General features: G+C 42.0%; 1 protein-coding gene across 1 annotated transcript in view; it reads left to right on the forward strand.

Moving 5' to 3' along the window:
- Positions 1 to 15,805, forward strand: part of MYO3A (myosin IIIA) — a 98,607-nt gene that overhangs the window by 43,655 nt on the left and 39,147 nt on the right. Inside the window, exons 15-18 of the mRNA XM_039357726.1 lie at positions 214 to 343; positions 9,705 to 9,772; positions 11,034 to 11,108; positions 14,359 to 14,564. Coding sequence (XP_039213660.1) covers positions 214 to 343; positions 9,705 to 9,772; positions 11,034 to 11,108; positions 14,359 to 14,564 — 479 coding nt within the window. The remainder of the gene's footprint in view (positions 1 to 213; positions 344 to 9,704; positions 9,773 to 11,033; positions 11,109 to 14,358; positions 14,565 to 15,805) is intronic.

Below are 15,805 nucleotides of genomic sequence, written 5' to 3' on the forward strand. Positions count from 1 at the left end.
GTATCTTGTTGAATAGTAGGCCTGTAATGGCCTACTCAGGTGAATAGCAGACCTATAATAATCTTCCCTCCATGGCCTTCATATGATAGCTGAATATCACCTACCTTGTTTTTTTTTCTTATATTTTATTTCCTAATTCAAGAACAGAGAAGCAGTTGAAGAAAAAAAATAACAGTTAAATAACTGTTCCTGACCTTTTATATTTTCATTCAGGTTCTTTATAATGTAAGTGGGTTCTTAGCCAAAAACAGAGATACCTTGCCAGCTGATATTGTATTACTCCTGCGATCCTCTCAGAATCACTTGATTCGACAGCTAGCAACCTACCCTCTTACCAAAACAGGTAATAAATCCTACCTTGCATTTGCCAGGTCCCGTATTCTTTGCTATCTGTCCATTTTGTGGCTCTCTTATGGAATTACATAGAAAGAGCTATCAACCATGACAACCACCATACAGGAATATCAGTGAAGACCATGTAATTGGTACCTTATCCAGGACCGTATTCCCTAGCTGTGATTTTTCCAATGTCCTGCCCTTAGGAACGTCTGGGTCAAACTGATGCACTACCCTTTAATAGCTGTCATTATATGCTTGCAACTTTCAGAGGATTAAAAAAAAGTCAGAAGTGGCCTTATTCTGTATTGGCCATTGTTGTATTTGATTCAGTATTGTCTACAGCATCCTAGACTGATCCAATGTCCTGCAGATGTATTGGGCTAGCACGTCATCATTATTTAACTTATTTGAAGGCCATCAGATTGAGAAAGGTTAGTTCTGTTTCTAATTTTCCAGTATTTCAGGCCTATCTTTCAGGATGAGATGGGAGGCGCCTCATAAAAAAAGTCCTATTTAGAATTGCTAGGATTGAACCTGAGGCTATTTACTCACAAGCCAGATTCTTCTTTGAAAGACATACTATTATTGCACAATCAGTAGTGAATGCTGGTGTTGGATTACAGCAAGCAAAACTGTATAGGTAGTCCTTGCTTAACAACCATTTGTTCAGCAACTGTTTCAAATTACGACAGCACTGAATGAATGATAGCTACAACCAATCCTCAAAATTAATAGATGTTGCAGTGGCCCCAAGGTCATGTGATCGACATTCAGGCATTTGGTAGTCTGTCCACATTTACAAATATAGTGTGTACTTCATGCCCCCTTACCCATTTATATCCTTCTCTCCTCTGCATGGAGGCTTCAGGGAGGCCACATGAGGTCCTCACAAAGGGCCAGCAATGCCTTGGCAAGCTTCAGCAGCAAGAGGAGGAAGATAGCGAAGGTCAGCTGGGGTAAAAGTGGTAGGCAGTGGAATGCAAGGGAGCCAAAGGGCAGAGATGGGGGGGAGGTAGGTGAGGGTGGAGTTGAAGTAGAGATGAGCATGGCAGAGCAAGAGAAGCATGAAATTGTGATGAAACAACAATACAGTCCTAGCCTAATTATTGCATTCACGATTACCAGAACTCTAGTTACTAAGTGATTCAAATAATTCAGCCAACAAACCTTTTGCTTAATGATGGAAATTCCAGTCCCGATTAAAGTTGTTAAACGAGGATTATCTGTATAGTATAGTAATTATCTCTTATTCTTGTCTACCTCATATGATACAGTTATGGGAGTAAATTTGAAGGCTGTATGACTTCACAATATACTCTACTTTGAACTCTTGCAGGAAAGGTGGGATATAAATCTATAAAAATACCTAAGGGAAATAAATAATATATTTTGCCATTAGTCTGCAGGGACTAAGCATGCTTTCTTGAACATAACCAGTCAAGGTTGCCATTTCTTTGATTGGTCCTGCTGCTCTGATTTTAATTGCAATATCACTATGCTGCTCTAGGCAGATGAATCATTTTCCATTATAGAGATTAAATGAAGTCAAGAGATTTATTTGTGCGTAATATACAGAAAAATAAAATAAGATGACAAGTCAGTTTCCAAGTTCTTACATAGCCATGTATTGTGACAGAAATTGACTGTAATGCTGAGAAATGGGCTTGAAATCTAAGACAGAGAAAAATGCTTGTTAATTTCCTCTCCTGGATGTTTCTCAGATGCATCTGGGGCAGCCCAATCTTTTGTGATGTGGATGAGCATTTAGCCTTATTCAGCAAAGCTGTTCTTATGTTTATAAAATACAAAGATGAGTCTTGTGTTGGACATTTTTAGTTAGGTCTCTGCAAGGTCAAATCCCAGGTATATTCCCTGATCCCAAGAGATCTATTTCCATTAGGAAACATGACTGTTACATCATACCATATAAAAATAAGCCAACAGGGTTTAATATTTTCTGCTTTTCATGCAATTATGAAAACAGACTGAAAAATACAAATTGTTAATTATTTCAGTAACCAGCATAGCTTTCATTTCCCATGGAAGTACTATATGTGTTTTTTCTAACTATAGGGAATCCCTGGATTATAGAAGCCTTGCTCTACATAAATCTGACTTTATGGAAAAGGTACAAGGACAACACACTTGGAGTTAAATAGTTTAAAGATTTTTAAATAATAGTAGTAATAGTTTACTAAAATTTATAGACCAACTCCCAGGAACTCTGAGCAGTTTAAAAACTGTTAAAACATTTAGAACAAGAAAACAACATAAGACAAAAAAAAAAAAGAACAAAAATGGCAGGGATAACAAAACCAGATGGGAACAAAGAAACGGAAGAAAGGGTAGATCTTTATTCATACTCATCAAAGGCCTGGGTGAAGAGCCAGGTCTTCAATGCTTTTCAGGAGTCTCTCATGTAACCAAACTGTTAGGGCCCTATGCCATGAAGGGTCTATAGGTATACCAGCACATCAAATCACAGCTGGAAGCAAACTGGCAACCAGTGCAACTCACAAAGCATACCAAGCTATGTCAATAACCAGCCATGCCACTGCATTCTATACTAATTAAAATTTTCAGGTGGCCTTCAAGGACAACATAGTCGAGTTGTGAGATGTCCAGGGTGTAAGTGACTGTCTGAAGGGCCCACCAACCTAGGAAAGGAGAACAATTGGTGTACTAGAAAAAGTTTTGCAAGTACTGTTGAGTCCGTCGCGAAATGGTAAGACACGAGAAGCAGTTGTAGTTCTCAGGAAACCTTTATTCTTCAGTTCAGCTTACATTGGAATATGGCGGCAACGCCCAAAACTCTCGGCCTCCTTTTATAGGCCTTCCCCGGGTCAATCTGCTACTTTTGGCGCGCCAGCACCCGCGCATGCGCACACGTACTGGTGACAGCCTGTCTGGTCCCGGGCAGCTTGCACCTGCCTGGGACCGCCTGCAATGCCCCGAGCCTGCTTGCAAGGCTCAGGACATAACACCCCTTTCCCCCGGGCTAAAACTATGACCAATGCCATAATAATACACAACCCACTCTTAGTACAATGTTCTGCTCCCCCAATGGTCGGAGTTCCCCCCGTTTCCGTTGCCTTAGTGTTTCTACCCTTCTACTGGCTCTGTTTAGCCAATAGTGTTATGTAATCCTCTAAGTACTTAGGAGATTTCCTTGCTCTCTGTGACCTCCTAAGCTCTGGGTGTCTGACAGGTACCCCCTACTGAGGGGTGATGTGTGTCTGTTCCCCTTGTTATGCCTTGGTGACTCCCAAGGACTGTGCTCCAATGCCTGGCCTGCTTGCTTGCTCACCGGGCTCGTCAGGCCAGGGCTTCTTCCAGTGTATGACCTGGTTGTCCCGCCTAGCTGTAGGCTCTCTGGCCCTTCTAAGTGACTGTCACTGTTGGGCGTTTCTGTAGAACCTCCTAGGTCCGTCCAAAACCTGTCAGGAGGCTGTCTATCCCCTGAATCCCGTTCTGTGTCCGGGCTTGTGTGGGTTTCAGTACAGTCCCAAAACTCAGTTGCCCCCTGAGTGTAGTCAGAGGTGTTGTAGTCGGGATTTGGTTCCTCGACAACCTCCCTGTGTGTTTGCCCCCTTCTAGGGACAGGGTTGAAGTCAGGCCAACTAGGAGGAGTGTGTGCCAGTTCTCTTGCAGGAAATGGATTGTTGGGATGCTCCCAGGTATTCTCTCTGACTGGAGTACTGGGTGATAAGGGTGAAAAGTGATCATGCCCCCGGGGTGACTCCCTGGCTGGAGTAGGCGTGAATGCCTGATAACTGGTTAAGCTCCTAGAATTCCTGTTTGGAGCACTCGCGGAATTTTGGGATGGGCCGTTTGTGGCTCCCTCATTGGTAAAGGGCAGCATTCCATGCCCCTCCCTTTGCCCAAAGGGCTCCCCCTCCCCCCCTGGAAAAGACCCAGGAGTCTCAGCGGGAAGGTCCCGTCTAGGGCGAAGTTGGTCAATGTGCCGACGCAGGACACGACCATTGTCCAGGGATACCTCGTAGGATAGAGGACCTGTGACCCTGGATATAGAAGCGGGGACCCATGTATGACCAGGCCCATAATTACGAGTCCAAACCGGAGCACCCACAAGTAGTTGCCTAGGTGCCCTGGGGTGTGAGACAGAAGGAGGCAGTCTGTCCGGATGCAACCGGTCAAGCTTGGTAGTCAGTTTGCGCCCCCAACGAAGTTCAGCTGGGCTTCTCCCTGTAGAAGTGGACGGTGTGGTGCGATAAGAAAGGAGGAAGTCAGCCAACCTGTGATGCCAGTCCCCGTAGGTGAGCCTCTTCAAGGCGTCCTTGGTGATGCGAACCATGCGTTCAGCCATACCGTTGGTGGACGGGTGGAAAGGTGCAGAAGTGGCATGACGAATCATGTTAGCCTGCAAGAAAGCTTGGAATTCGGAGGAAGTGAATTGAGGGCCGTTGTCAGACACAATGACGTCTGGGAGCCCGTGTGCAGCAAAAATCCCCCTCAGTACCTGAATAGTCTTTGCAGTGGTGGTGGAAGAGACAGGTACAACCTCAAGCTATTTTGAATGGCTGTCAACGAGGACCAAGAAGAATTGACCCTGAAAGGGCCCAGCATAGTCAATGTGCACCCTAGACCATGGAGACTGTGTTTCCTCCCATCTATGCACAGGAGCTTGGGGCATTTCAGGGCATGAGCGTTGACAAAGGTGGCAAGCATGCACCTTAGCTTCTATGTCTTTGTCTACACCTGGCCACCACAAGTGGCTGCGTGCAAGAGCCTTCATTCGTACAATGCCAGGATGACCCTCGTGGAGGGAATCTAAGACCCTAGTCCTCATTGAGGTGGGAATGACAACTCTGCTTCCCCAAAGCAGACAACCCTGAGAGGTGGACAACTCGTTCCTTTTAGACCAGAAACTCTGAAACTCAGGACTAGGACAGTGCTCAGGCCATCCAGACAAAACCCAAGAAAGGACATGTGAGAGTGTGTGATCTGTGCCTGATTCAGCGGCTACATCCCTGGCATTCAGGGGGGACTCGGGCAAGGCTTGAATGGAGAGAATATTGGTGGCTGGTGTGGGGTCAGCCTCTATTACCGGCAGGGGTAATCTACTGAGGCCATCAGCATGGCCCATTTCCTTTCCAGGCTTGTGAAGTAGGGAAAAATCATATGCAGACCAAAAAGATAGACCACCTGAGCATCCTGGGGGAGATGATTTGGGGAGTTTGTTTACGTGTGGTAAACAGTCCCAACAAAGGCTTATGGTCAGTGAAGACCATGAAATGCCTTCCATACAAAAAATCATGGAATTTTTTAATTCCAGCAACAACAGCTAAGGTCTCCCTGTCTATTTGAGCATAGTTGCGCTCAGCTGAAGACAATGTCCTGGAGTAATACAGCACCCACCCCATAAGGGGAAGCATCACAAGCGATGCACACAGGAAGGGACTCATTGAAGTGAGCAAGTACACTGTTAGAAGTGAGTAAGGCCTTGACCTCGTTGAAACTAGCCTCATGTGTTTGTGACCACTGCCACACTGCCTGTTTGTCTAATAGCCTGTGAAGAGGCTCAGCTACACTAGCCTTATGTGGAAGAAAGGAATTGTAGAAATTCAGAAGGCCCAGAAAAACCTGTAGTTCGGCCTTAGACTTTGGCCTAGGGGCTTGCATAATGGCTTTTAGTTTGGATTCAGCAGGATGAATCCCAGCAGCATCAGTTTTGAACCCCAGAAACTCAGTAGATGGTACCCCAATTTTACATTTGTCCTTCTTGAGTTTGAGTCCCGTTTTCCTGAACCTTAACAGGACAGCCCTTAGCCTTTCAGCTAGAATGTGTGTGGAGTCTCCTGCAATTAAGATATCATCAAAATAGGGGCAAACCCCTGGTATACCCCGTAGTGTGTTTTCCATTACGCTTTGGAAAATCCCAGGACCAACATTTACTCCAAATTGAAGTCTCTTTACCTTGAAAGCCCCTCTGTGGGTCACAATAGTCTGAGCTATAGCAGCGTCATCATCAACAGGCAGCTGTTGATATGCTTGAGCTAGGTCAAGCTTTGCAAAAACGCGCCCCCCCTTGAGGGAGGCCAGGATATGACTGACCACAGGAACAGGATAGGCATGTTGCTGCAATGCCTTATTTAGAGTGCATTTGTAATCAGCACAGATGCGAATGTCCCCATTTGCCTTAAGAGGCGTGACAATGGGGGTCTCCCATGGACTGGAGTCAACAGGTTCTAGAATTCCTTGTTGGATCAGTTTGTCCAACTCAGTGTCAATTTTACTCTTTAAAGCAAAAGGGACCCTTCTTGCTTTAATTCTAATGGGAGTGACCGTGGGGTCTAACTTTAATGACACAAGGGGTCCTTTGAATGTGCCCAGCTGGGGGCTGAAAACATCTGCAAATTCTTTGCAGACTTCCTGTAGGTCGAGTGTTTGTAGGCTGTTGAGCCCTGTGACGTGTATCCCCACGGCCTCAAACCACTCGAGTCCTATGAGACTCGTTCATTCACCCTCTACTACTAGTAGGTCTAGTGGACCCTCAAAATCCTTATACTGTACATTAAGGGTGGCCTCCCCCTTAACACACACTCTGGACTTTTGAAAATCCGTTAGCACAATGTCAGAAGGCCTCAACTTGGCTTGGGTTCCGCTGCCGGAACAAATCTTCTTAAATGTGTACATAAAAATGATTGAAAGTGCAGACCCCGTGTCCAGTTCCATAGTTAATGGAACCCCTTGTAGCTTCACCTTAAGTGACAGCTTTTTCTTAATGGGCTTGTGTGTGCCTGTCCTGTAGATGCTTCTTCGTGAAGCCCAAAACCCCACCCTATTCTGGCTGGGGACCCTGGTACCTTTCAGGCGCAATTCTTCCTGAGGTTGTACCTTCTGACGGCCCAGGCACACAGCTGCAATGTGTCCTTGTTTTCCGCACGCCCGGCAGATAGCGGAGCGGAACTTGCAGTCGGCTCTCTTGTGGCGACCTCCACAACCGATGCACTTGGGGAGAGCTGAAGAGCTTCCTCTTGATTTTCCTTCCTTTGTGGGGTGGAGACGGTCCACTTCCTCATCCGGATCCTCCTCGGAGTTTCTTTGGACTTCTTCCTGGTGCACGGATGCGGCATCTGGACTGTTTCTGATTGGCCGCATGTTTTTGATGGCGCCGCCCGCTGCTTCTTCTGCGGTGACCTCTCTCAAGGCATCTTGGAAAGATAAGTCCTCCTTGGCGAAAAGTCTCTGTTGTAACTCTCGATGCCTTAGCCCGCACACAAATCGGTCCCTCAGTCGTTCTTCGAGGTCCTTGAACTCGCAATGTTTGGCGGCTTTCCTCAGTACGGCGATGTACTCCTTGGCCAATTCTCCGGGTCGTTGATCCCTCTGCTGGAAGGTGTGGCGCCACACGATGACGGACATCTTGGGTTGGAAGTGCTCCTTCAGTAACTTCTTTAGATCTGCGTAGCTGACAGACTCTAAAGGAACAGGTGCTGCGAGGTTCTCAGCGATTTCGAATGCGTCTTGACTGCAAACGCACAACAGGGTGGCAGCCTTCAAGCTCTCTTCTCTCACCTGGTTCACTTTAAGGTAGTTTTCCACCCTGGCTACGTAGGACTCCCACCTCTCTGGATGTGAGACATTGAATTCCGAAAGCCTTCCAATCTTCGCCATTTCGTATCAGGAAGGGTCTATCAGCCAGCCTACCCCCGAATGCACGCTGGATTGGCGGGTAGCTGCCGAGTCAACACCGTTCCTGCCGCTCCGGACTCACTCGGGTAAGCTTACACTTTCTCTTCTTCGATGTAAGGCAATCCCACCTTCGTCGCCAGTATTGAGTCCATCGTGAAATGGTAAGACAAGAGAAGCAGTTGTAGTTCTCAGGAAACCTTTATTCTTCAGTTCAGCTTACATTGGAATATGGCGGCAACACCCAAAACTCTCGGCCTCCTTTTATAGGCCTTCCCCGGGTCAATCTGCTACTTTTGGCGCACCAGCACCCGCGCATGCGCACACGTACTGGCAACAGCCTGTCTAGTCCCGGGCAGCTTGCACCTGCCCGGGACCGCCTGCAATGCCCCGAGCCTGCTTGCAAGGCTCAGGACATAACAAGTACCATCACTTTCAGCTGCAGAACTAGCATTTTCAAACAGGGAAATTTAAACGGGTGTGGTTGTTTTATTTGCTTTTTACTTTATAGTATTTTTAAAAGATAACCAACATACTTTTCATTTGCTTCTTCAGTTTCTTGCCCCAAATTATAAATTTTCTTTGAGGGCGTATTTGGCAATACAACTTTTGGTGATCAGAAAACACACATTTGGTGAAAGAGCAGTTTGCTCCCTATTATCCAACTGTAATCTCAGAGTCTTGTTCTCTGAGAAACTGGAAGAAGAAACTGGTTCTTGAGGGCCAAGCACCAATGTTAGAAACAGTACTGAGCACTACCTTTTGTGTGTCTTTTTTAAGGGTTGCAGTTATATACATTTCTTGCCTGGTGGAATGTGTCCTTAGCTCCTTAAGAGAATGAGCTTCTTCTGTCTCGCAGCTCAGAAAGATGACAGCAGTTCTGTGAAATACTTTTCTTATTTTCCCCATGGATTGCTTCCATGCATTGTTTCCTGAACCATTCATGAAGTCTAAGACTAGTTTATCACTTATTGCATGTCACACTAGGCCATTTGAAAATTGTATAATCAGGGTAAGCCATCTTACCCACCTGTGTAAGACTTTGGAAATGCAGTTCCACAGGAAAAAAAAAATTGAGGAGGATCTTCAGAAATTTGATTTATACAAATTTGATTAAAAGAACAAATGCAAAGCACATGTTCCATCTTCTCATAATCTGCCAAGGATCTGGTTTTTTTCTTAAGTAAAAGGTAAATAAGGAATTTCTGGACAACTTGTGTATTATGAAGGCCAATGTATATCTTCCATTGCTCGCAAGATTTTATTTTTATTTGTGAGAAATGTTTAGTTATCTTTCCAGCTGCAGCATTTTTGGAAGTCAGCACCCTGAAAGTAAAGTAATATAAAGCCTATAATAAAATGCAAACAAATACCAGAATGACAAAAGATGGACTAGAAAACAGTAAAGACAAATCATTGTGCCTTTTTGTCATCTAAAAAGGGCCCCAAAAGTATGAGGAGCAAGAACACTGGAAATCATTCTTACTGCTATCTTTGTTTTCTAAAAGATTTTTTGAAAGATAACAGGTAATTGTTACCATCTTTTAGAGGGCTATTCCATGAACCTAAAAATATTATGAAGGAGGCAAATACTGAAATAAGGTATTTTCATGAAGAACTTTTTATGTAAATTCAATAGCCAATTATGTTTGCTCCCTGTCTAATCCAGGGAACAATTTACAAATTTCCCATGCTTTCTCTCTCTCTCTCAGGTAATTTGGCACAGAGGAAGTATGCAATAATTTTTCAGAAGTGGAGACCACAGAATCGCCAAATAAAAGTAAAGGAGTTCCTGGATTGCTAACTAAATCAGGATTTAATCCTTAAAGGGGGGGTATGACTTGGTTTTTCCTCAACTCATGTAATTTCTTTTTTTGTTCAGCAGGATATCTTTGAACTGTACAATTCATTTTCCTTCTGTGTCAGAAAACCAACGTCTCCCTTTCTGCTATCATTTTATGAGTTAAGGGAAAATTAAATTAATTCTCAATTGTTATTTCCTTTAACATTCATCCATAGGTATCTTTACTGGTCAGTGTGTGCCATTAAATTTAGAGAATTTAACTTGCTAGCAAATGTATTGAAAAAAGGAAAGTACAAAGATTCTAACTGTAGAATTGCACCCAACTATTGTGAAAGAGGTCTACTACTGTTACTGTTGTAATTAATATGAACATTAGATGTCTGAGTTTTTAGTAAATAAGAGAATATTATGCATGCTATTTTTCTTCATATTTCTGACAAACACTTGTATCAAACTTCAGCTTTCCCAGATATACAATATGATAAATTATTCTACCGTGTTTTCCCGAAAGTAAGACCTATCCCGAAAATAAGCCCTAGCTTGATTTTTAGGGGTTGGCCTCATATAAGCCCTACCCCCAAAATAAGCCCTAATTTTGGGGTGAGGCGCACACCTAAAAATCAAGCGAGGGCACGAGTGGGGGTGTGCAGCTGCCCCACAGTCCCTGTACCCACTTACCTTGCAACCAGACCTCTCCTCACCAGTCCATTTCTGTGGTGTCCACAGGCCTGCATTTTGAAGTCAGGCCTTTCCGGAAGGCCACTGCAGTTGAGAACCAAGCTATGGATTGAATCCATAGCTCAGTTCTGTAGGACTCTACAGACAAGAATCCATGGCTCAGTTCTTGGCTGCAGAGGCCTTCTGGAAAGCCTTTGATGTGAAATGCAAGCTGGAGCTCCATTCTCAGCTGCAGAATGAAGCTGCTCCTTCAGCTGCAGAAGATGTTAGCTGGTTGGATGGGGCTGTTGATGCCAGAAGTGAGTAGAAAAGACACCCCCCCCCAAAAAAAAAACAAGACCTGGTGCTTCTTTTGGAGGCAAAAAAAAATAAGAGCCAGTCTTATTTTCGGGGAAGCATGGTATGTTTCTGAAATAACTACAGCTACTAAGCTACAGCTTAGAATGAGTACATGCTGTTTTTAACTGAGTTCTTTAAAATATCATTTTGTTGGGCAGGTTCAATCACTTTGGGCTGTTGTTCTGATAAGCAGTGTCATTTTTCTTTTCTGATCATACAGAATGAGCAGGAAGATTCTATGCATCCAAGAGAAACAAGCAATATGAAAACACAGACAGTTGCTTCTTATTTCCGAGTAAGGCATTACTTATTTTATATTTTTAATACATGTTATTCACACAACTATCAACCCTACTTTCTCTAATTATATAATTAAAGTCACTTTACCTCCTAGGCAGGCTTGACTCTTGATAATTTGATGGATAAGCCCATTAGATTTCTCCACATTGGTGTGGAAGTTCTTTGCTATTTCCACTTTCTGGGAAGATTTTTAAACTTCTCAATCTGCCTTCAGCCTTAGGGTATTCTGGTACTAGTCTCCTCTTTCAAAATCAGCTAAATCTCACTAACCGTGCCTCCCTAATTTTCTGGCTGTTAACTTGAATTTGTGGAGATTCTATCCATCTAATATTATTGTCATGCATGCACAAACAATTCAGATTATTGACAGTGGAAGAGTAAATAGTCTATGATCAAACGGTGGCACAAACACAGATCTAGGTGGCCTGCTGAAGACCATGGTGTAATTTAATCAAAATGTACTGTTCCAGTCTGCTACTTGAAACAATTTCTAAATTTTTCCTAGTGGTATAGCTGAACCTATTAACTATTTAGTCAAATCAAGGCAGTTTTATGAAGAGAAGACTTGAGTGAGATGGCTGTAGTAATTGGTGCTAATTTTAATTTTGTATTACTCAAAGAATAACATTTGTTATATATGCATTCTCACCACTTTTAAAAGAGATATTATCATAAGTTGTGTGTGTCTTTTGGAATTCACAAATTGCAGCATTTACCTGTCAGTGACTAACATCTGCTAGTAGATCCATGTGTCCTATCCCACTTGATTTGTTTTATTTTCAGATTCTCTTAATTGTCATGCTCCAAAATAACCAGCAAAGCTTTTATTCAAATAATATATTTGGTCCCACCAAAGCCTATAGGCATTCTTGAGAAATGAGCATATAATCTACTTTGACTGAACTCAAAAAGCTAAATTGGATTGGACCTGGGTAAGACTTGGATTGGGGATTACTAGAAAATCCAAAGGCTATAAGTTACTGTAGATTTGGAAATCAAACAAATACCCCCCAAAATAACTTCCAAGCAACTTCCATATTATTTCAAAGAAAAATATAGGGTTCTTTAATCATAAGAAGTCAAGTTCAATTCAAAAGAGTCTTTCTCTTCATAGGCTTAAGTCAGAAAAGAAGTACACTAAAATTTTGTTGTGTTCCATATTATTTTCATATTCATGATATTGCTTATATGTGTCCCTCTGTGGTTGGGTTTGATTATTATGTCAATTATAGCATTTGGTTTGTGATGTGGACTGAAATTGTAATTATCCATTCAAGGAGCATATTAATATGCTTTTTAAATTTACATTTGAATAATGCACTTACAAGAGTATTACATTGTTATTACCATTTTCTTCTGAGGTACCCTGGTGCTTGCACAATTAGCTTCTCTGTTTTGAATAAGAATTTGCATTGAGCCAGTGTAGAACACCTGTCTGAGTACCATTTTATACCACAACCACTATTAATTGCCAAGAGGCAATTACATCTCCCTCTGTTCATTAGGAATACATAATAGGAAGAGAGTGTGCTAGAGCCCCTACAGGCAATGTATTAGTTTAAGACATCAGCCTCAACCAATTTGCTTAGCATCAGATGTCACCATGATTTGCATGGCTGTAAGCATAAGAGTATGCAATCAAGAAGCTAAGATAAACAATTTTATGATCTACATACAGTCTTAAACACCAGAAAGGTCTCAACAGTGAATACATTGTACTGAATAGGCAAGAACTCATAGACAACCAAACTGAAAATTCCTTTTTCACGTGTGTTTTGTCTATTCTGCACATTTAGTCTCTAGGTTTTCCTATAAGTAAACTTTGCTTAAAGAGCCTAAGATAATAAATAGTAGTTTAATCCAGTAATGAAAGTTTACATTTGACATAAACAAATCATCTCTTGTCAATAGTGAGGCCATAGATGTGGCAGAAATTTAAATACTTCATTTAGCAATATCTTCTAATATGATAACTTTGGCACATAGTTATTTATATTCAAAGAAAGGTGAATCATTCATCTCATTCTCAGATAATTGTTTTAATTTCATGTATAAGCTCTAAAATTTGATGTAGGGCTAATTTTATTTTTGAAATAGTGCTTCATCCATTATATAGGATGAATTCACTTAATGTTTGGCCAGCTTTGTTTTCCTCCTGTTTTGTGGCAGCTGATTGATCAAGCTAAGAGCAGGGAGAAGCAGTCTAGAGCTCATGGACTAGACTGTGTCTTCAAGCACTATTCTGGTACTCACCAGAGTCCATATTCCATCTGATGTTAAAATATTTTAATTTTTAAGTGAAGTTAGTGTATTCCAAAGCAAAGCACTCTACCATTATTTTTACAGATACTGCTCGAGTTATGACCACAGTGGAGCCCAAAATTTATGTTGCTAAGTGAAACATTTGATAAGTGAGCTTGCCCCATATTATGACTTTTCTTGCCATAGTTGTTAAGTAAATTGTTACATTTGTTAGCTTAATAACATGGTTGTTAAATGAATCTGGATTCCCTATTGATTTTGTTTGTCAAAAGGTCATGAAAGGGGATCATCTGACCCCAGGACATGGCAACCATCATAAATATGAACCATTTGTCAAGCATCTGAATTTTGATGATGTGACCATGGGGAAAGTGTGAAAAATGGTCATAAATAACTTTTTTCAATGCATTGTAACTTTGAACGGTCACTAAATGAACTGTTGTAAGTCAAGATCTAACTGTATTCACACGTATTTCTCTCAACTTCATTATGAAATAAGGAAGCTTATGTCAGAACTACTAATGTGTTGCCACCTTGACTCTTCCCCTTATAAGGTTCCTAGGCATCCTTTACAAAAGGGTATCCCGGAGAGGATGGGATTGTAGAAATCTTCCAGAAGAATCATCCAAGTCTAAAGGTTACGGAGGAAATCAATCATACAGTAGTTATTTGCTCTGTGGTGAACTGGTGTTTTATAACTGATGGTTGGCAGTAGTTCTAAATATGCTCACTGGCCCCAAACATTTACTTCTTCCTGACATTATCTTCACTCAGTTTTATATTGTTTAAAGTATTTGTGAGAACAGTGATTTATTTATAGCTGCTCTTTCAGTTATTGCAGCTAATTCATTCTTGCTTATGACAGTCTGTAGTTATTCTTTAAGCCAGGCACAATTCAAATATTGCCAAAAGAAGCTTTATCAGTTTTGCAAATAGAATCTGTAAAAGAATCCCAAATGTTTATTTCCATCATTTCCATTCAGAACTCATTGATGGATTTGTTGTACAAATTGGCAGTTGGCCAGCCTCATTTTGTTCGTTGTATTAAACCAAACAACCATCAACAGGCAAACAAGTATGAAAAAGAAAAAGTATTGATTCAGTTGCGATACACTGGAATTTTGGAAACAGCTCGGATTCGGCAACAGGGTTATTCTCATCGTATTCTTTTTGCAAACTTCATAAAGCGGTAAGTCCTTTGTAAAACAAGATCCTCTATTATTCCTTCCTTCTGTGTTTTATGGGTTTTTTTCTATCTGCTTGTGTTGCTGCCAAGAGAATGCTAGAAATGCCTTAAAGGTAAGAGAGGGGCATACAAAATAAATATATATATAAGCCCTCCTCCCTTACATAAAAGGCACCACAGACAGAATCAGTAAAATCCTCCATAAACACAACATCAAAACAGCATTCTGCCCAAACAGAAAAATATCCACCATCCTAAGAAACCCCAAAGATAAAATTGAATTAGAAAATCAAGGAGTATACGAAATCCCATGCACCACTTGTCCCACCACAGTTCTGGTCTTTTTAAAGTCAATTTCATGTCCTGTGATTTTAAGGTGTTGGACCAGGGAAGAAGTTGGTTCCTCTTTTTTGACTGAGTTCTTATGTTCTTCAATGTGTGCACTTATTCTTCTGTTGGTTTGTCCGATGTATGTGGTGGGACAAGTGGTGCATGGGATTTCATATACTCCTTGATTTTCTAATTCAATTTTATCTTTGGGGTTTCTTAGGATGGTGGATATTTTTCTGTTTGGGCAGAATGCTGTCTTAATGTTGTGTTTGTGGAGGATCTTACTGATTCTGTCTGTGGTACCTTTTATGTAAGGGAGGAGGGCTTTGCCGTTTTCTTGTTCTCTGTCTTGGGTTTTAGTGGGGGTTTCTTTTTGGATTAGTTTGGTAATCTTATTTCGTTGGAATCCATTGGATGTAAGTACACCTCAAAATCACAGGACATGAAATTGACTTTAAAAAGACCAGAACTATCGCCAAAACTGAACATTTTAATAACAGAATAATCAGAGAAGCCATCGAGATAGAAAAACGCCCACACAGCATGAACAAACGAGATGATACCTCCCGCCTACCAGCCATTTGGACACCCGCCCTTATTGACAAATGACTCCCTAACACAAAAAATGATACCAGACCCACACTCACAAAAACCGCACAGGATGTCACCACCACACATCCACGCAAAAAGCAAACCCAAAACCACACCGATGATGAGGCACGACCACAAACCAGAAGCCAGACCACAGCTGCATCATTAGCCACTTTAAACCCCTCCAATCCATACATGAAGCAAACTGACACCCACCATGAAGATGAGGCATGACCACGAACACGAAGCCAAAAAATAGCAATGCAGTTCACCATTTTAACCCCCCCTGCAACTCAGACTAACCTGAGCACAACAAAGCCCCC

The sequence above is a fragment of the Crotalus tigris genome, unplaced genomic scaffold, assembly GCF_016545835.1.
Source record: "Crotalus tigris isolate CLP2741 ecotype Arizona unplaced genomic scaffold, ASM1654583v1 scf7180000018940.2059657, whole genome shotgun sequence".
NCBI classification, from domain to species: domain Eukaryota; kingdom Metazoa; phylum Chordata; class Lepidosauria; order Squamata; family Viperidae; genus Crotalus; species Crotalus tigris.